The sequence below is a fragment of the Cotesia glomerata genome, linkage group LG6 (genome assembly GCF_020080835.1).
Source record: "Cotesia glomerata isolate CgM1 linkage group LG6, MPM_Cglom_v2.3, whole genome shotgun sequence".
Classification (NCBI taxonomy): Eukaryota; Metazoa; Arthropoda; class Insecta; order Hymenoptera; family Braconidae; genus Cotesia; species Cotesia glomerata.
This window is the reverse complement of record NC_058163.1, coordinates 17,036,084-17,058,461: the sequence shown is the minus strand read 5'-3', so window position 1 is coordinate 17,058,461 and position 22,378 is coordinate 17,036,084. Positions and strand designations below refer to the sequence as shown.

At 32.1% G+C, this 22,378-nt stretch overlaps 4 protein-coding genes and 1 long non-coding RNA gene across 5 annotated transcripts in view; 3 read left to right on the top strand and 2 right to left on the bottom strand.

Moving 5' to 3' along the window:
- LOC123267761 overlaps positions 1 to 22,378 on the bottom strand; it is a gene marked incomplete in the record, with an annotated part of 391,343 nt that overhangs the window by 78,968 nt on the left and 289,997 nt on the right.
- LOC123267764 lies at positions 462 to 2,430 on the top strand. Its single transcript, XM_044732601.1, has 3 exons — positions 462 to 770; positions 844 to 894; positions 1,003 to 2,430. The coding sequence occupies exon 3, from the start codon at positions 1,006 to 1,008 to the stop codon at positions 2,257 to 2,259; it is 1,254 nt and encodes a 417-aa protein (XP_044588536.1). The 5' UTR covers positions 462 to 770; positions 844 to 894; positions 1,003 to 1,005; the 3' UTR covers positions 2,260 to 2,430.
- On the top strand, positions 3,545 to 7,425 carry LOC123268020. The gene is made up of 6 exons (XM_044732899.1): positions 3,545 to 3,588; positions 5,491 to 5,568; positions 5,683 to 5,844; positions 5,913 to 6,090; positions 6,409 to 7,189; positions 7,379 to 7,425. Exons 1-6 carry the CDS (start codon positions 3,545 to 3,547, stop codon positions 7,423 to 7,425), a joined length of 1,290 nt encoding a protein of 429 aa, XP_044588834.1.
- Positions 12,003 to 14,645, top strand: LOC123267786. The gene is made up of 3 exons (XR_006510126.1): positions 12,003 to 12,319; positions 14,160 to 14,430; positions 14,510 to 14,645. It is a non-coding gene; the product is annotated as an uncharacterized LOC123267786 (long non-coding RNA).
- LOC123267762 (putative nuclease HARBI1) lies at positions 12,728 to 14,400 on the bottom strand. Its single transcript, XM_044732598.1, has 3 exons — positions 14,021 to 14,400; positions 13,708 to 13,945; positions 12,728 to 13,628 (listed from the first exon to the last, which is right to left on the bottom strand). Exons 1-3 carry the CDS (start codon positions 14,398 to 14,400, stop codon positions 12,921 to 12,923), a joined length of 1,326 nt encoding a protein of 441 aa, XP_044588533.1. The 3' UTR covers positions 12,728 to 12,920.

The following is a 22,378-nucleotide window of genomic DNA, read 5'->3' as shown; positions in this document are numbered from 1 at the left end:
ATACCACATTCTTACATACATACAATATATACATTCTAACATACATCCACAGATTCGGTAGAATCTGGCGCCAAGTTCCGTTCAAATCTGCTGTAAACGGAGCGCCAGACTACCGACTGTGTTTACTGTAAGCAGAACGGTATTTTGAGGTTGCAAAATTTTATTTAATTCTACGGTACTTTTTATTCCTAAATAGCCCTTGTAATAGTTGAAAATTTTTTGTGCGCATGCCTCAACTTCCGCCATGTTTTTCGGGCACTTTATTTACAAATGTATGAGTAGAGCATATGTTTATAAAAAAATTAGCAATAAAACAAGTAATAATAAACAATTTTTTATAAACAGTTCAATTCAAATTATTGTGCATACGTGATAAAATTATATTACAAGTATTTTAATTAAAATATATAATGTTACCTATAAGAAAAGGGGCAAAAAAACGTTGTTGTTATGAAGTATGCCGCAGTGATACGCGTAGTAAATCCTTTCAGGAGAATTTATATTATTTCATTAGTTTTCCAAAACCTTGTTTAGAATATCGACGGAAACTCATTAAAATAAGTAAGCAAAAGCACTTAAAAATTTGTCACAAATGTGCTAAATGTGATTTGTGGGTAAAGCGGTGTGGACGAGGTGATGGTCGATTTCAAGAAATTGACAATGTAAATAAAGACACATATATTTGTTCACTTCATTTTGAAGGAGAATCTGGTCCAACAACCGAATATCCAGACCCCGTCAGTTGTGTAAAAAAAAAAAATAGTGATAAGGTAATATGTACATTCAATTATTTATAAATAAAATATCTCGCACCATAACCTCAAATAATAAAATTTGTCCTAGGTAAAAGTCACAAGAACCTCGCTGGCTGAAAAATATAAGGAATCAAAAGACGTAAGTTCATATAAAAAAAAATTTTTAACTTTCATGATAGAATATTGTAGTGTTTAGAAAAAATTTTTCGGATGTTCCAAATTTAATTTAAAAATTGAATTTTTATAGAGTATGAATAAAGTTATAGACGTTTCAAACCAATCTGCAGAAAAAATGGAATATGAAGATGGAGATATCCGTAATATGGGTATTGATGAAGGAAAAAATGATGAAACAACAACAGTTTCAAGTCCAAGTATAACTCCAATATTGGATCCAAACTCAGATAATGGAAACAATGATATACTCAGATCAAGTGTTACCAGCCAAATTGTTGAGATTTCAACTGCAGAGACTTATCTACAAGATGAAATTACTCCATCCGCTACATGCAGTCAAGGTGTTCAAACTGATATTAAAAAGTTCACTAGTAAAAGGACTCAAGTTACTTTACGTCAAGTTTCAGTGATGGATAATTTCGAAGAATCTTTAAAAAACAACAGTAAAAAATGTAAATTTTACACGAGCTTGGAGTATGATGAAATAGTTATTTTACATAATTTTGTAAATCCGGATTGTAAAAGTGTAACAGATAAAATAGGTCAAGAAAAGAAGAGCAATAATTGTATTAAAAAATTAACATCAATACAGGAATTAATTTTAGTGCTTATCCGATTACGTGTGGGCACACTAGTTGAAGACTTAGCTTTCAGATTTGATATTTCAACCACTTTAGTTTCTAAAACCATAAAATCTTGGATACAACATTTATATGATGAATTTACATACAATTTGAAGCCATTCATGTTCCCTTCAAAGAAAAAGCTTGCAGAAACTTTACCAAAAACTTTTAAATCCTTGAAAAATATACGAGTTATTGTTGATTGTACAGAATTCCAATGTCAGTCGCCGTCAAACTTCGAACATCAAGGAAATCTATACTCTTCTTATAAAGCTCGAACAACTTATAAAGCACTAATTGGATGTACTCCAAATGGAGGTGTATGTTTTGTATCCGATGTATACGAAGGTAGTATTTCAGACCGTGAAATTTTTATCAAATCAAATATTTCAGACTTTTTAGAGCCTGATGATTTAGTGTTGGCTGATAGAGGATTTACCGTTCATGACATTGTTGAATCGAAGCGAGCGCATTTAAATATACCACCATTTTTAAATGGAAGAAAATGTTTATCACCTCAAGAGGAAATGGAAACAAAGCGGATTACCAAACAACGTATATACATAGAACATGTTATTGGAAGAATTAAACAATTTCGACTACTTCAGAAAGTTCTACCTTTAAGTTTACGTTCATCCATGTCCCAAATTCTTTTCGTGTGTGCATGCTTAGTAAATTTCCAGCCACCGATTATTATAGATTAAATAACCGGCCTGGAAAATTGCAGTTTACGTCAAAAAAGATATTTTTTATAATAAATAAGTTTGGTTTATTAAAAATTGTTGCCCGGCAAGTCGCGAAAATAGTTTTTGAATTGTAATTTACTATAAAATTAAAACTGTAACTCTTATACCAATTGAAATTGTAAATAATATACACTCAATAGTTATAATTATAAAACATATACTTTTATATGATAAAATTTACATTTTTTTTCAACCGTTATATTATTCTATGTAATATTGCATAAAATTTTAAGCACGAAATAATTTTAATAAATTAATTTTATAAATTAATTTAAATAATTAAAACAACAATAAACGAGGAAGTACAATTGTAACATAGACTAAATTGTAACATATATATATTAATTTCTTATTTCTTTGGTTTCAATTTTTAGATAGATCAAATGGCGCTAAATCACGAGGAATACGCATTTCAAAATACTCAGGCGCCAAAATGTTTTGATGAAAAATACTTATACGATTTAATATTGGTTCAATGAAATTCGCATCGTATTTAATTCTTTCGATGTGATAACCTTTCGCTGTCCACACAACAAAGTCACACCACTGTCTTCCAGTAATTGCCATCTGCGTCTGAATTTGATAGTAATATTGATGATTACGCTTCAATATTATACATCTAGGTTTAAGCAAGATACAACAAAATGAATTTCTTTGCTGAGGTGTTAATACATGTAAATCTGTTGGCCCAACGTGTTCTAAAATTTTTGGACATTTGATTTCAAGCAATCCAAATGTTTTATTTCGTACATCTTCAACAAGCCCATCAGGAGAAGCTCCTATCCCAGGAAATTTTGGATTAATCCACAATCCACAATCAAAAATTTTAAATCCAAACTTCCGAGATGTAAAATCTATATATTTTCTTCTTGCAACTTCTTCATTATCACGACCATATTTTAAAGCTAAATTGTCAAAATTTTCATCAATCCACAGGTGGTATTTAATCCAATTAAAAATTTGCTCATTGCTTTTTTCCGAGCTCAGATATTTTATTTTAGAAGCTGTAATTAATATTTTTCCTCTCAACTAGTTCGGTTTTATTTCCTCCTTGAGGACGACCATGGCACTTCAACCATCGTCGTAACTGAACACAGTTGTGGGCTTCTACGGTAGGATGCACTAATGAAGCTCCGTCAATTAATTTTTCATTTAATTGCACTGATATTAAAGGTGATAATGCTTGTTGCCAAGCCATTTTTATAAAAAGTGCCCGAAACTTTCATATTGCCGCGTTTTTAACATGGCGGACACGCTTGCGCTGAGCATGCTCTTAAAAGGCCTATTGTATATTATAACAGTAATTAATACGTTATTTGACTGTTATTAATTAATTATATTCACTTATAACAATTAATCTACTTGAAATTATTAAATTTAATCCGCACAAACTATAGCAACGCAAAAATTTCGATCCTGACTTTTTTTCGATGAGCAAAGTGATCTGCCACAGACTAAATAATTCGAGAATGCATAGTAATCCTTCATTAGATGGGAAACTACAGTTAAAAAAAGATATTTCACAGCTTACATCTACACCCGCCAGGGTGCGCTGGAATTATTTTTACATAAACTGTAGTTTCAAGGGGATAGTTTGCTATAAAAAAATGCAGCCAACGCGAGATTTAAGTTGGTAACAATTGTAAATTTTTATTATAATTACAAAAAATACTAAAATCCGAACAAAAACAGTTTCACTGTAAAAAAATCGCGCCAAGTCCACGTTCATAAGACTATTAACAGGCGAGACCATCTTTTTCTCGCTTTGCTCTCACGGAGTTCAACGGAACTATCTCTGTCGCACTCCCAACAGCAGAGCAATTGCAGTTTCGATTGGTTTCACGAAACGAATGAAATTTTTGAAAAAAACGCTTTGTGGTGAAATAGTTTATTAAATTATCTATTATCTCTAAAAACGTTTTTTCAAAATTTCCATTCGTTTCGCTAAGCCGATTGAAACTGCAATCACTGGTCTCGGCTGTTAAGAAAAAAAAATTTGTTTTTTTCTTTACAAAAATATATAAAATAAAAAAATTAAAAAATCCAAGTAACCGATATGATTGTTTATGATTTTCGGAAATTAAAAAAAATTGTGTTATAAATTTAAAAATTAAGAAAAAAATTTTGGAACGTACTTGGTGTGCGTCATTGTGTATTTCAATTTTTTTAAAGTCCTAGTAAATAGATTTTACGAATTTTATTAAAAGTAAAATATTTTGCAACCGCGCACACTAAATACGTTCCAAATTTTTTTTTAAATTTTTAAATTTATAACACAATTTTTTTTAATTTCCGAAAATCATAAACAATCATATCGGTTACTTGGATTTTTTAATTTTTTTATTTTATATATTTTTGTAAAGAAAAAAACAAATTTTTTTTTCTTAACAGCCGAGACCAGTGATTGCAGTTTCAATCGGCTTAGCGAAACGAATGGAAATTTTGAAAAAACGTTTTTAGAGATAATAGATAATTTAATAAACTATTTCACCACAAAGCGTTTTTTTCAAAAATTTCATTCGTTTCGTGAAACCAATCGAAACTGCAATTGCTCTGCTGTTGGGAGTGCGACAGAGATAGTTCCGTTGAACTCCGTGAGAGCAAAGCGAGAAAAAGATGGTCTCGCCTGTTAATAGTCTTATGAACGTGGACTTGGCGCGATTTTTTTACAGTGAAACTGTTTTTGTTCGGATACATACTTACAATAAGTAAGCTATTTTTTGTCTACACTAGAAATTACTAGGAAATTATTTATATGGCAAAACAACGTTTGCCGGGTCAGCTAGTATATATATATATATATATATATATATATATATATATATATATATATATATATATATATATATATATATATATATATATATATATATATATATATATATTAAAACAGTGATACCTTGGCAGGTTTTGTGACCCCCTAACCAAGGTATTCGCTCCGAGGGCAACTACCCCAGCGCCATAGGTAACGCTTTTGAGAACTTCATACCCAGTTTACGTCATTAGTAAACATATGTCCGCATGTATTTACGTATATTTTAATGAAATAAACAGTTGTTTAATTAATTATTTTCAACTCATAAAAGTGTCATAGTAAAGTATGGGTTCATCAAGTCCAAAAAAACTTTTGAAGTGCTGTGTAAAAAATTGTAGCAATACTACAAGGAATTGTAAATATGAATTTTATAGTTTTCCCTCAAATAACCCAAACTATCCGCATAAAGTTGAAAAGCGTCAATTGTGGTTGAAAGCAGTGAAAAAATTTGAGTAAGTACAAAACCTGAAAATAATATTTATAAAATTAATTTCAATGATATCAGGTAAAAAAATTTAATAACCATAAATATTAATGTTTATATTAATTTAATTGAAAAATTTTAGAGCGGACGGATCACCTTGGACTCCACAAAAACGGAGTAGAATTTGTAGTTATCATTTTGCTGGATGTAAAAAGTCAGATCATCCAGAAAGTCCAAGTTACATTCCTACTGTATTTGATTGCTCAAAAAAAACAATGCAAAAAGCTACGTCTTCAGTTAATCGGTAACTAATTTTATTTAAACAGTTAATAATTCATATGCACAATAATTATTTAAAAAATTTTTTGTTAGGTTCCAAAGACGTATAAAAAGGAGTACGATAAATTCAAGTATCTGTAATTCAAATATTAAAGAATCAAAAGCATCAAAGGCTCGACAGTTATTAAAAAATTTAAATTTCCAAGATGAAAATCTCCAAGATGAAAATTCTACTCCTGTTAACCAAACAACTTGTGATGCAGAAACCGGCGTAAATTTTTTATCTGATGATGATGATGACACCGGAAATTTTTACAAAAGCAATACCATTTTTATTTGTATTAATCATCGAAGTTCAAATGTTTGTGATGCTGAAACACAAATATACATACCACGAAAAAACAAAATAAATCCTAGTCCAATTATAAGTGACACTTTTAAACCCTCTGAAGCATGTAAAACAGGATTTCATGGCTATTCGTCAGTGAAAGATACGGTTGATGAAGTACGTGATCTATGTGGAGTTAGCCTTGAAACATTCAAACTTTTATTGAACATGTTATTAAGAACAAAATTTGATAATCGACAGAAAGTATCAATGGAAGATCGTCTTTTCATTTTTTTAGTGAAAATGAGAACTGGTTTAACATTCACAGCATTAGGTGCTTTATTCAGACTGCATCGAACTACAATATCAACTATTTTCACCGACACTCTGGTATATTTAGCTGGTTCATGCAGAAATTTTGTTTCGTGGCCATCTAAGGAGACAATTCGTGCAATGATGCCCGACGTTTTCAAGGACTCGTACAAAAATTGCCGTGTAATCATTGATTGTACGGAGTTCCATGTTGAACAGCCATCAAAAATTAAACACCGAGTCCAGTTCTATTCTCGATACAAAAAAGGATTCCGCTTGAAAGTTCTAGTCGGTTGTACTCCGTCTGGATATATATCTTTTATTTCACGCTGTTATGGTGGTAAATCTACGGATTCACAAATAACAAGTACTTGTGGTTTTTTGGACTTGCTCGAACCTGGTGACTTGGTACTCGCTGATAAAGGGTTCCCCCAAATTAAAACTGTCCTTGATGAAGACGGGAAAGGAATATTAATGGTTATGCCACCTTTTTTATACAATAAAACATTTACAGCAGAACAGGTAGAAGAAACATATCAAGTTGCAAGTGTGAGAATTCATATTGAAAGAGTTATGCAAAGGATTCGCACGTACAAAATCGTAGATAAATTTACAATCGATTTGCTACCTTATAGTGATGCTATAGTGTTCATGTGCTGCGTTTTAGTTAACTTACAACCACCTATAATTAAAGTCAATGAAACTAAGGAAAGCAAAGATAATTTAATCAGTACAATTATTACGAAAAATTTATAAAATTTGTTTAATTTTAATATCAAGTTGAGGTTTAACGAATAATTTGTTATAACATTTTATAATGACAAGTAAGGCACACATTATTAACTTAAGTAAATAATTAATAAAAATATAAAGTATTATAAATTATTTAAACGATGTTTTCTTTTTGTCTATTGACTAGGACTTTCAAATAGTAATGAAAATAAAAAAGCTTTAGCTTTGGAATAAGACTAGTTAAAAATTGTTCATCTCTTTTCAAAGTAACTACATAACGTCCCTTTGGTGACCAAATAAATAAATCACATAAATCTAAACTAACGACATACATTTGGACTTGACACTGAGTATAATAAATGTGGCTTTTTTTCAGACTAGCTTCATTTCCTTGGAATTCTAAATATTTTACGTTAAATTTATTCGCTTTTTCATCAAATATCGGTTTAGATGAACACGTGGCAGGACACTTAATCTCCAAAACTTTAATTACTTCACCATTCTTAACGACTATGCCATCAACACTGGCACACAGCCATGATTGAAGTGGTTTTACAAATAAGCCAATGGATACTACATTGACATCGAATTGTTTTGTATATGCTTCAACAGCCTTTTTTTCATTTTTTACACCATACTCCATTGCCTTTGTCGTCGGTTTTGAACTATTAACTAAATTATCAGCCAAAGGTTCGCTGTCTTTTTTTTTGTTCGTTTTGATCGAGTGTGTTTTTTGAGAAGCACTGATTCTATTTTTTCTCGTAGAAAACCACTCTTGTGATTCACTCTGCTTTACAGTACTTAAACATAAATTCAATATTTGGTAATTATATAACTTCACATAAAGATTGTAATAATCATAAAGTTTAACATCTCTACAAATAATATTGCATGAATAAAGCTCTACTTGCTTTGATTTTTGTAGTAAATTAATTATTACTTTTTGAACAATAGTTTTTTGCACATAATCTATGGCATCATCACATAAATCTTCAGTAAACATTCTGGCAGATGTTATCATCGCGAAATTTTTCTCATATTTCAAGACATATCGAAATGAACAATTAATTTCTTCTAATTCTGAAGACTGAACTTCGTAAAGAGGCCCATAACTCTTTTTCAAAATAAATTCATCAGTGATTAACAATGCTTTTGCAAAAATTTCTTTAGCTAGTTGACTTGTTGATGGTTTACCCCAACTTTGTTCTTCAGATGTCTTCGAATCACCAGTCTCTTCGTTTATGAAGTAAATTAGTGCATAAATATGTTTACATTTCCCACATGCTTGAGATACGCACGTGCAAGCTCTCTGTATAACGTGTCTATCTGCATTTAGCTGAAAAAATCATATTGTAATTAACGTGTTCTTAAACTGGCATTTTAAAATATAATAAGTCTACTTACTTTCAACTCAACTTGGTATGGAGGTTCTGTAACATTAGTCTGTCGAAAAACTTTACATTTTATTTTTATAGGTAGATTTTGGATTCTTAATTCTTCTACATCAACAACATTAGCCTCACTCAACTTTTTTCCATTAACAACTTTTTGTTTATTGAAGTCAATGGAATGTGTAATTTTTTCAAATTCAATTTTTATTATTTTATTCATATTTAGAATTCATGCAGGTTAACCAGCATACGCATCTGTTAAACGCTTGATTATCTACTAGAAAAATTTAATTTCCCCAATTTTTTTTTTAAATTAATTTACAATCAATAAACTATAATTGACAGCTGATATTTTTACCTATTACTAATAATTGTTTAATTAAATAATATTTTTATCTTAATTAAATTCCCTGTGTTTACATGCATTAAAACTGGGAGTGAAGTTATTCTTTTTGCCACGGATGGCGCTGCGCACGGTTGCCCTCGGAGCGAATACTATTTCGCGCCAGAGATGATCTGGACGCCACCAAGAGAATTTAACGATGTTGAATTCACTCGGCCTCCTGGAACCGAGTTATTAAGCCAGCTTACACTCAGGGAGTGGGTAATCCAAAACTTGATTCGGTCACAGAATAAAATTAATTTAACTAATTACTACTAAGTGAGAGGAAAGAGGCTTGGTTGTTGAAATTATTGGCACAGATACAACAATAAACAAATTTATTTCCAATGACTCGACAATTAACTATTTAATCAAATTGAATAAAGGAGAAGGCTCGCAAGGAACCCCTCGGATCTACTCCTCCTTTAAATCTACGTGACGACTTTATTCTTAATTAACAATCATAGGATTTTATTAATTTAGTCAATGAATCTAATAACAATCAAAACTCCAATAATTGATTAAACGAAGTTAAGGTAGCTTACGTCGCGATTCCGTGAAATTAACTCGTCTTCCGTAGGTAGGCTCCCCATGGACTCCAACCAAATTCCCCGAATAGAATAAATTAATTAATGGCCTGGTCTTCGCCATAGCCTGATTAACACACAACTGAACAACTTCTAGGATGCTAACCAGTTAGCTCGCAGACCAAAAACTAACTAAACTAAACTATCACTAACTGAGCCGACCCCGTTTTCGCTAGTACAATTCGCTCCGTCTAGATAATAATTTGCCCCTTGGCTTCTTTGGAGATCCTAAGAGTTGGACGCTCGAAGATCGACTGACTAACGACTCGCTCAACTGACTCGACCTAGGCCCCAAGCTCCCCACTCCGAGAATTAAGACAAGCGACAGTGCCGCTTAGTGCCTGAAAATGAAACTGATGAAGGCCGGTACGCAAGGCTTCTGCACGAGCACGAGTATATCAAAATGCACTGTTACAATATATATATATATATATATATATATATATATATATATATATATATATATATATATATATATATATATTTGGGCAGTTCCATTAATTCTCGACGAAAGTGTGCGCACTCAGGTCAGCGATTTTGATGCCAATTTTTTCCTTAAAAATACACCTTAAAAGGAGACGATTCTGAGAATTTGGACCTGATATAATAAAATCCGGCCGCTGGAGAATTTTTTGAATTTTTAAAAAAGTCGATTTTTCATTGATTTTCGAATATTTGTATCTTAGCTTCTATATAACTTAAAGACTTCTGCTCAGCGGCATTTTTCTCAGTAGACTCTCTACTTTTAAGAAAAAAATAAGTATTTGGTCTTAACTCATATAGGGCTTAGCTGACAGCCTCTAACTAACGAACTGTTTTGATTAGATTTTACCTATTTGTAAAACACTAGTATATGTACAGTGTTTGAAGTTGAGGGATCGACCAGCAGCTAATAGTTTTCTATTGGGGTATACTTTAATAGAATCTAAAACCAATCTAAAACCAATCAAATTTTAAAAAATTGCAGTTTTCAGATGGCTAGAACTTTTTTCTCGGAACTTCGATTTCCTTCAAACTTTCAGGAAAGTTGCTTTATTATGTTCCTAAAAAGTCCTGAAAATTTTGGCTAGAGAATCGAGCTTGTATTCAAGTTATGAATTTTTTAATTCGAGGCGTAGCCGAGGCCATCATATCGCATACGTCAGGGCATCCAACATTCTGGTCGTGGGTTGTAGACTATTTTTCTTGCTCTCCAGCCGAAAGTACGCAACCCCATGGAAAGGGTTTTGCCAGGTGGGAGGGGGCTCCGCCCGACTTGCAAAGCCGAGGCTTTGCTGGTCGAGGCGGGTATATAGAAAAAAAAATTAATAAATTGAAAAAAAAAAATGTTATTTTAAACTTTACTAACAAATGCTCTGATTATGAGTGATAACATGCACAGAATTTGTCACAAATATTTAAATTCGTTCTACTAGCAGAATTTATTTTTTTAAGTGTATTAAAAATTAGTTTTTAATTAGCAATCGACGGCTAAGAAAGATTGAAATTAAATTATTAGAAGTTTGTAAAGCATAGTACATGGATTGTTTTATAAGCATTGCTTTACTAACTGTCAAAATATAAAAGAAAGCAAATAAAATTCACAAAACTTATATATTTTATTTTTTTTAATTTTTCATATAAATTATTTGTGCAGTATTATCATTAAACTAGCGGACCCGACAGACGTTGTCCTGAACACACGGCTTAAATTTAGAAATTTTAGGAATGAGCTTGTATAGTTAAAAACATCATTAGTTAACAATATGCAATGGGCATTCCTCAATAATTAACATTTTCGTAAATATAAGCCCATTCTGATTTAATACTCATCGAGACCTTTCATTTGAGTACCCACATGAATTTTTTTATATATTCTTATATATATGATATTTATGAAATATATAAAATATATGAAAAATGCATGTGGGTACTCAAATGAAAGGTCTCGATGAGTGTAACATCGGGATGAGCTTATATCTTTAAAAACTTTAATAATTAAGAAATGACATTGTATCTTGTCAATTAATGATATTTTAAAAGATATAAGCTCATCTCGACATTACACTCATCGAGACCTTTTATTTGAGTACCGACATCAATTTTTCATATATTTTATATATTTATATATAAATATATGAAAAACATATCAAAAATGCATGTGGGTACTCAAATAAAAGCTCTTGATGAGTGTAACATCGGAATGAGCTTATATCGTTAAAAACATCATTAGTTAACAAAATACATTATCATTCGTTAATTATTAACATTTTCGTAAATATAAGTTCATTATGATTTTATACTCATCGAGACCTTTCATTTGAGTACCCACACGAATTTTTTCATATATCTTATATATATTTAATATTTTTAAAATATATGAAAAGTGCATGTGGGTACTCAAGGTCAACAACAATTTATAAATAAAAGAAATGGTTGTGTGTACTTATGTACGCGCGTGAAGGTGTAACCTCATGCTGACGCTTGACGCTGGTTATGAGCGTCAAATTGGGTCACGTGGTTAATTTAGGCCGTGCTGCCACCTGGAAAAAACTTAGTAGCGTCAAATCGTAAAAAGCTAAACTCGGTTTAGCTTTTTATGCTGAGGGTGGAGCGTCAATTTACAAATAATATAATCGAACTCGAAAATAATCGATTTTGACAAAGTTTAAGAAGCCAAATTATTTATTTCTGTGTTAAATAAATGTCTGTTTGAATATTGAATAAATATAGAATAATATTAATTTTAGAAGGCAAATGCAATGGCACTGTTTGAAGATTTCGTCGATGTAAGTAATACATTATTTAAAATGGAAACAATAAATGTGGATATTACGAATTCCATAAATGCAATAAATCGAATTGCTGATGTTATAAGTAAAGACGAAACTCCAGTGACATTACCAGAGCCTCCAAAATTGGATCAAGTTGGTGGATTCCTCATCGGTATCGGTCATCAGTTACGACAGCTACCAGATGATATTCAATTGCAAACTGTTATTGAAATTTTACAGTTGATTCAACAAAAAAAGTAAAAAAAAAAACTGCCCAAAGTATCCAACTGGAATTGACTTTAAGAAATGTTATAATATTAAAGATTTTTAATAATTACAAGTATTATTATATAAAAAATGTTGAAGTATATAAAAGTTTAAATAATACTAAGTACTTAATGGTAATAAATCTTTAATACAAAGTTTCTTTTTTTGCATTTGGTCAAAATTAAAAAAAATTGTTTTATTGATTTACATTAAAAGATTGAATAGTATAAAAATAATTACAAATTTAGGATTATAAGACAATATATATAACGTACATGAATGATTTGGTAACAATTATATATTGAATGCGTGATTTTTTTTAAACGTATGATACAATTTTTGTACTATTTTAATTACGGCTATACTGCCAGGGAACTGCGCCTTCGGCATTGAAATATTCACAAAAATCATCTCTAACGGCTATTGCAGATCGACTACTAAAATTATTACCTTGGACTGGTCTATCTTTGAGAGCAGAAAAATTAACTTCATGTCTCCAAGATCCTGGAATTATACCATTGGGCCCTTCTTGATCAACTAAATTCGGTGGAATATAAATATCATCTTCGTCATGCTTGCGGAGCCAATTATGTAAACATATAATCGCTTGAATTATACTAATAGTGTTTTCAACTGTAGCATCAATAGGTTTTTTTAGGATCCTCCATAAGCTTACTATGATACCAAATGAATTTTCAATAGTTCTGCGAGCTCGACTGAGACGATAATTATAAATACTTCTTTCCATATTAAGACCACTTCTACCAGGATATGGTCGAAGTAAATAATTAGTCAACTGGAATGCCTCATCTCCCACAAGAACATAAGGTTGGGGTAGCCCATCGACAGTTAACAGATCTGGTTTCGGTATATTCATTTCGTTATTTCGAAATTTCCGACCCATTGCTGAATCTCGAAAAATCCCACCATCACTTCTTCTGCCGTAAGCTCCTACATCAATGAAAGTGAACAAATAATTTGCATCACAAATAGCCATCAATACAATACTATGACTATTTTTATAGTTGTAGTATGAAGAACCTGCATTGTCAGGACACTGCAATAATAATTGTAATGATTTTAATTAATTAACATTTAAATATTGAACTAATGATTTTATGTGAAACCAAATATACCTGTATATGTATATGTTTCCCATCGATAGCTCCAATGCAATGTGGGAATTGCCATTGCTTTTCAAATTCGATTGAAATTTTTAACCAATCTGCCTCATTCAAAGGATATGGTAACACTTTTTCTTTAAGACAGCTCCAAAGAGCTTCACACGTTTCAGTGATTATATTTGCTGTTGTCGTTAATCCAACCAAATATTGGTACGATATTGATGACATACAGTCACCAGTAGCTAAAAACCTACAAACAAATTATTATTATAATACTGTTCTAATTATTGTGATGAAGTTATCTACAATATCGAAAAATTTTTACCGTAAAGTCATAGCCAATCGTGCTGGAGCTGAAATAGGTTCTCTTATTACTTTTTGTTTTGATATTTTCGGGCCAACTAGATATAAGAGCTGCTCAAATTGTACAGCTGTCATTCGAATATAATTTTCAATTTTTTCAGAGTATGAAGAAAGAGTAGGGAAGACGGCTTCGAAAAATCCATGCTCTCGTCGTAATTTAAATAAAGGATGGATCCAAAATTTCTTTGGTGTATATTTTTTTTTAGATCTCTGGATAACTATTTCATTGCATAATAAAGCACATATGATCCTTTTACGTCGAATTTTTTTTTTTATTTGCGCTTGACGAATTATTTTTTGACACTGATAAATCCACAATTGATAATCATATTCATCTGCCATTGAAATTTCGATAAGTCACTTAAATTTGATGTAATTATTTCATTAATGTTTAACATTTATTGTTGTCATAAGTTATTTTACTATTACCATGTGTTTTTATAAAAATTAGGTTAAGAACTAGCTTCTAGGTATATCTCGAGATATCGACTTTCGATATTCATACATTTTTTTCGCCGCTGATTTTTTTAATTTGACGCTGGCATTTGACGCTGGATATGTCTTTATTTATTTCAGCTAGGTGGAGCTATAGTTTGACGCTCAAAGCTAGCGTCAAGCGTCATCATGAGGTTACAACTTGAGAAGTTATACTTCTTTGGCATCATTAAGAAATAGTTTTGAGTTTCGTGTTTTAATTTCCTACAAGTGCGAATTATATATGTGCTGATAAATTATATTCAATAGTGAATTAAATGGAATATTTTGATTAATATCATTTACTATTCGTAAATATTAGTGAAAAAAATTGTGTTTATATACTTTTTCAAGTGCTCCAATATAATTGAGGTTAACTATCCGTATGCATTATTTATTGATATAATTTAAATATTATTATTTAATTTGATTAATACTCACTATTATAAGATTCATAATTTTAAATATTTATTATTGATTATTTAATATTTTAAAAGTAAATAAATAAATTTAATAATAAATTCAAAAATTTAATAGTTTTAAACTTAAGTTTATTCATTTTTTGAATATTGATTATTTTCGTAATTTAATATTCAATTTTCATTTTTATCAAAAAGTTTTCTTCAGATTTATTCATTTATTTTTATAAATATTTATTATTTATTCAATTTAATAATCAATATTAAAAATTAATATTTTAATTTGATGCTCGATTTTAATTTTTATTACAAATTTTTTATTATATTTATTTCTTTATTTTGTTTATATTGAATAACCAATAATAAATATTTAACATTAATAATTCAAAAATATTTAGTATCAATTATATTAAATAATAATATTTTAATTTATATCAATAAATAATACATACGGATAGTTTAACCTCAATTATATTGGAGTACTTGAAAAAGTATATAAGCTGTTATGTCCGAATTAATTATAATTAAATAATTATTGGTAGAGTGGGCTTTGAGGAGGCTCGGACACGTTTTTAGATAGATTTTCTGTTGTAGACAAGCTACAAGAGTTTTATTTTTATTGTGGATTTCGAACGCCTTCCGGTAACCAGGAGTTTCAACGGCGAATTTAAAGGGAAGTCGATAACAAATACTGAACTCACAGTCGTCCTTTATGATTTTTCTAGTTGATTTGAATTTGAATTGTCTGATCGGTAGGTCCTGGGTTGATTTCCCCTCCTTCTCTCGTGGTAGAGATCGGTGCAGTGAAAGAGGTTCAGGATCTTAATTTAGAATGAAGTAAAGCTCGAAGTTCTGGTTTTTATAGTTTATTCAATTAATTGCCCTATGGGCAAGACGCACTCAATCTACACTATTTCACTTTTAACTCTATACACTTATAATTATCTTTTTAACAGTCTAGAATGTTTATTAACTGAGTTCGTGACCGGAGTAACGACTCCGGCAGACACTAAGATCCGCCGTTAACTAAATAATAGATCGAAAGGTTAAAATTTAGATATCACTACGGCCACGGGGCCCCCGATTCTGCTCGAAAAGCATACTGTCGTGGTTCGTTGAAGATAAAGATTAAAAATTGAGATGAATTTAGATTTTGTATACGCGACCGAGTGCTGTATACTGCCTTATACGTAACGCGGTATAAGGACCCACACGGGTTCTACGAGGATAGCTTCCCTCGTATTCTTTAATAAAAGACTGAACATTTGATCAGTGGTGTTTGGTGGTTTTATACACCCGGATCGTGATTTTCGGAAGGGAGTTAAATTTTTTTATTGGTCTAAAGTTGCAAATTTGACAGAACGTGGACAGTGTGCGCATTTCTTAATCGAGGTGTTGTCCGAGTGATTGTCGAAATTTATAAAGTGCAAGCGTTGCAATTTTCGTTGACAGGGGAGAGACCCTGTGTGTTATATGAGGCAACGCCGGATATAACAAAGCACAATTTTTCTCACTAATATTTACGAATAGTAAATAATATTAATCAAAATATTCAATCAAAATCACTACTGAACATAATTTATTAGAACATATATAATTCGCACTTGTATGAAACTAAAACACGTGTTGTGAATTAAGAAACTAGAAACATGTGGATAAATATCATAAATATAAAAACAGTGATCAGAGGCGACGAGCTTGCCAACATGCGCGACTAATAGAGGTTCTATTTCTATTTTGTTAGTAGCTTTTTTTTCAAGATTTAATCAGTGGTTTAGCAGGCAGCTTCAACCTGTTACTTTTGTGTTGCAGTGAGGCGCGCGCATCTTACAATTTCACTTTCATCATTTTTTCATAATGAACGCGCCTAAAGAAGTATAACTTCAAAAAAAATTATCGACTGTTCTTCATAGTTTTAGTATATCTATATCTTTATTGTTTATATACATATACATAAAACACAATAAGGGCGAACCAAGTCAATTATGTGATGCTCTGGATTGCGTCCAGCAGGTGACACTACTTATAGCGAAGCGCGAATTTAAACATTTTTTCCGAATTTGAAATTCTAGTTTTACACGCCTTATAAAAATATTTTATTATTTTGTTTTTTGTATTTTATTTTAATCAATTTTATTGTGGAAAATGAGATTATGAGGCATACACTTTTGGATTTTCCAAACTATTTTTTTCTTGCGTTGGAATATTGGACTCTACTCATTGCTAACGCTCGCGCTGGCCTGTAACAGGTATACTACGCGCATGCGTTCGAGTGCCACGCATTCACTCTCGCTCTGTCTCTTTCTATTCCCCCTCCCCAGGAGCGTTGAGCGTTTAACGCAACAGTGCTTTCATACCCCCTCCATGGTAGCGTTAAACGTTTAACGCAACCTTGTTGAAAGTCGCATAAGAAGTATAACTTCAAAAATCTATCAAATAAACATTTTCCCGTAGACCCTGTTGAAAATCTCCAATAAGATCCTATCAAAAGCGACAAAAGCTACTTAGAAACCAATAAAATTTATGGGTTTCTAAGTGGCTTTTGTCGCTTTTGATAGGATCCTATTGAAAATTTTAAACAGGGGACTTAATTGTGAATCTAAACCATTCTGGAATCCACCAGAAGACACACAAAAAATTTTATTAAAATCGGTCCAGCCGTTTAGGAGGAGTTCAGTGACAAACACACGCACAGAAAAAATAGTTATTTATATATCTTGGGCGAGCCACGCGCCAATACGGTCGAGGTGATAAGTATTTTCAGCAGGGATAGCATAAAGCCGAAGCCCGATAGGGCCGAGGCTTTATATCCCTGCTGCGGATAATTATCGCCGAGACCGTATTTGCGCGTGGCTGCCCATGGTGCTTGAAAAATTTTTCGTCCTATGGCGGACGTATGCAGGTTTTTACGTGCAGGGGAAACTTAATTTGTAAATAAATAGCGTACGACGCCATAACCCTCTAAATGAAAATACATGAAAGTCTTGAAGTTAGTCATAGGTAGAAACTCGCAAAAACCGGGCCATGATTCATTAGTGGTTAAAATTAATTAGTTCAAACTTCTAGCAAATATTAAAATGTAATTTTATTGTAATTAATAGTTTAAACGCAGTTATTTTAACATATTTTTTAATAAATCGCCATTTTATAATATTAAAGTAATAATTCCTCGAGTTAAAAAAATTGACATATACTAAAACAATTGATTTACAAATATTGAGATTATATTGTCTTTTCAGCATAACATGCGCCCGGCGTGCTTTTTAAAATTACAGTTAAAACGTAAGCTAGCCCAAGCGGCACAAATTTTTTTTTGTTAATGTTTTGTTGAATTTAAGTTGACAATTAATAATTTTTTAACTTCTTGTTGGGGGAAATCTATCAAAAATTCAACTTTTTTTTTGTGACGCTTGGGAGTCGGCTATATAGAGATTGGTGACGCATGCGTGACATTGTCCTGGACTGTATAAAGTTCTATACAGCCTAGTAGATACTGGCGCGTACGCGTATTATTTACAGATTGAGTATCGTCTGTACGTAAAAACCCCCATACGTCCGCTTAGGACGAAATATATATATATATATATATATATATATATATATAGCATATATATATATATATATATATATATATATTATGATGGGATTTCGCCGGCACTGGCGTCGACAGGGCCGGAGAGCACCACCTAAATTGGCTTACCTGGGTTTCGAAGGTAGTTGGGCGCCAGGAACTTACCGTTCCACGATTCGAAGTCGTTGTTGATCGTCGTCGGGCGGCGGGTCGGTGACGAAGAGATTCAAAAAGTCGAATAATCGGCAAAAAGCAAAAGTATTAAATCTACGTGATCTCGGGGAGGGAAGAAGAAAAAAAATTGATTACCGAATGTTCAGTTAACAATTTATTCTAGCAGTCGCCAATATAATTCATAAGGTGTCGCCAAGTTCGCATAATAACAATTTAATTCTCGTCGAAGTAACGACAATAATAACAAACGAAAAACATTATAGCTGTGATCAGTCGATAATTTGCAAATAGTAATATACTATAATATAATATAATAAACTATAATTAGTATTACGTTGACATAATCAATTAATCGATACTAAAAATAATCGAAATCGAAGTGAAACAAAAAAAAAATCAAAAGAATAATTAACTTCGGTCCGTCATCGGCTCACAAAATTCTCAAATTAATTTATAACTAATTATACGGCGGAATAAACAACTTATTTTTCTTAAAATTAAATAAAAGTAATAATACTAGTGAATAAACGATAAATTAACCTCAAATTGGTTAATAACTGGTTGTGCGGTGATATAAACGATTTAATTAATTTTAAATTAAATAAAAGTAATAATACCAGTGAATAAATAAACGATAAATTAACCTCAAATTGGTTAATAACTGATTGTGCGGCGACAAACAATTTAATTCATTTTAAATTAAATAAAAGTACTAATATTTAATGATTAAACAATTAATTAACCTTGAGTGTGTTAATAATCATTAATGCGACTGAATGAACAATTAATTACTCTCAAATCGATCGATCGTAACAATAAAACAATTTTAAGAAAAAATGATAATAATAAAAAAAAATTAACGCCTGAGTAAGTTAATTACTTATAACTAACAATAAGTCAATTGTCGCCGCAAACAACAAAAAGAAAAATTCAAATATTCATCGAAATTAATTTTGACACATTTAATTATTTCAAATTTTCGGCGGCTCGCGGCGGGTAACACTCACGCTCGGTAAATCAATTAAGTCGAGGGTAAATGAAGAAGCTCGAGGTAAGTTGGGCTCGTGCTCGTGCGCGTCGGTCGGGCTAGTTGTCGTAACAACTCCAAATTTATCGAACGTCCAATTCAGTAATCACAAAAATAAACAACACGGATCTAAAGCACGGTATCAATTCCCACGTGGTGAGGTCAGGAACACACACACAAGTTCAAACAACCCAATGGTACCGGGCCTCAGAGTGTCGTCACACACGTCTCGATAATCCGAAAGGAATTCAATAATTACTTTCGTAAAAAAAATATTAATACAAAAAAAATTACACCAAAAATCAAACTGGTGAAATTTACTAAAATTGATCGCGATGTCACGGTGAGGACACCCTGAAGCTAGAATTATCGATCAAACTCACCCTGTGGCCGCAGTAACCTCCTTGAAGTCGGTGTTGTCTCGTCAAAAGGCGGTAACTTAATTGGCGGGAAGGCTGGCGGACTGGCGTGGATCTCTCGGCGATGGCGTCTCCCACTTGCACGTGCTGGCAAAATACCTTGGCACTCGGTAATAATCCACCAGCTCAAACGATCGTCAAAAATATTCTCCGCGATACAACAATTTTAATTACCGGCAATATTTTATCACTCCACCAATTTTTAATTACGGTGAAAGTATCTCGTTAATGGCGTATCAGAATGATAGTCGACCAACAGGTACAGCGTCCAGATCAAAATTTATTGTTAATATCGCTGCCTCCTCGGCAACACATGCTCTTTACTTTTCTGTTGGTTCCAAAAAAACTCGCATCAAATCAGCTCACGGCTTCTTCTAGCCGGCTGTTGTATTACGGGGTGCTTCCAGTACTCCGTTGCGATCGATGATTGGTCGATATGTCACTCGATTCGGTTTACGGCATCCAGATGGTGCCTCGCTCGACTTCAAGTTGCTCAAACGCCGTCGTCATTTGTCGGTTTCAAATTTTGCTTCGCTCTCGCCATGGTCCTCCTCCAGATGTCACACTGGTCGTTGATGGCTCTGTGTAAATTCGCGGGTTCGTCTGATTGCTTAAACTTAATTTCGCTCTCACTCTCACATACTCTATACAATAGTCACACTCATTCATGCATACTTTTCAAATTCGGCGCGGTTTCGGGTATAAGTCTTACCTCGAGCTTCGCACTCTGATCAGGAGACCGTTTGGGGCGACACAGTCGCGTCGGATCTCCGTCTTCCTTCAGCTGAGCCAAAATAATTAAATAATAAAAGAAAATAAATTTAAACAATTAACCAAAATAATCTTTTGACATGGAAAATTTTTCCCATGTCACAATATATATTGAGACACTACAAAATGTCCCGATGTTACCAGCCTGGCGAACTACCACCCGAAATTTTCGTTACCGACACTAGCTAAATTAATGTTACGAACCTCAAAACTTGAGCGATGATCGACACTTCGATCTATCCCCCGGTGTCAACCACCACGCAAAATATTTCTTAGTCATTTTACTACTATTACGACTATTACTGCTATTAGGTGACTACTCACCAAAATCTCAATTAATCTAAAAGTTTATTATTTAATTTAATATTCTGTATTATTTTCTATCAAAATTATTATTTTTCGCATCAGGTGATTACTCACCACGCTCACTAGTATTATTACTAAATTAGTTATAATCTTAAATACAAGTGTTCTGTTTCATAAATATTTCGTTACCGAAATATTATAAGTCTTGTTTAAAGTGTTGATTTGGTGAAATAAAGTTAAGTTTCTTTTATAATCTTTGTCGCCAATCACGATTTATTACTGAGAACACCAACATTAATTTAATACGTCTACAACTATTTCGGCCAATCTCGTCAATCAAAAGGGTCAATCAAGGACAAAGGGTCATCTTCGCAGTCAAATTTGTAAGTAATTAAAGCAAGTTAACTGGCACGCGCGAGAACTTTTGTCTAGACCTTTTCTATTAAACAAAATACCGACATTCATACGGAAGCGGAATATTCCAAAGAGTAGTGGATCCCAAAACTTTTTATGAAACTTAGGCGACTATTCTCTTATCCGCGAGGTTTAGTGGGCTAAGGAATTAAATTTTTTAAGATTGAAAAATTTAGTGTTTCGATATATATATATATATATATATATATATATATATATATATATATATATATATATATATATATATATATATAAATAAATAGTTCATCCACAGATTCGGTAGAATCTGGCGCCAAGTTCCGTTCAAATCCGTTGTCAACGGAGCGCGAGACTACCGACTGTGTTTACTGTAAGCAGAACGGTATTTTGAGGTTGCAAAATTTTATTTAATTCTACGGTACTTTTTTTTCCTCAATTGTATATTATAACAGTAATTCATACTTTATTTTACTGTTATTAATTAATTATATTCACTTATAACAATTAATCTACTTGAAATTACTAAATTTAATCAGCACAAACTATAGCAACGCAAAAATTTCGATCCTGACTTTTTTTCGATGGGCAAAGTCATCTGCCACAGACTAAATAATTCGAGAATGCATAGTAATCTTTCATTAGATGGGAAACTACAGTTAAAAAAAGATATTTCACAGCTTGCATCTACACCCGCCAGGGTGCGCTGGAATTATTTTTACATAAACTGTAGCTTCAAGAGGATAGTTTGCTATAAAAAATGCAGTCA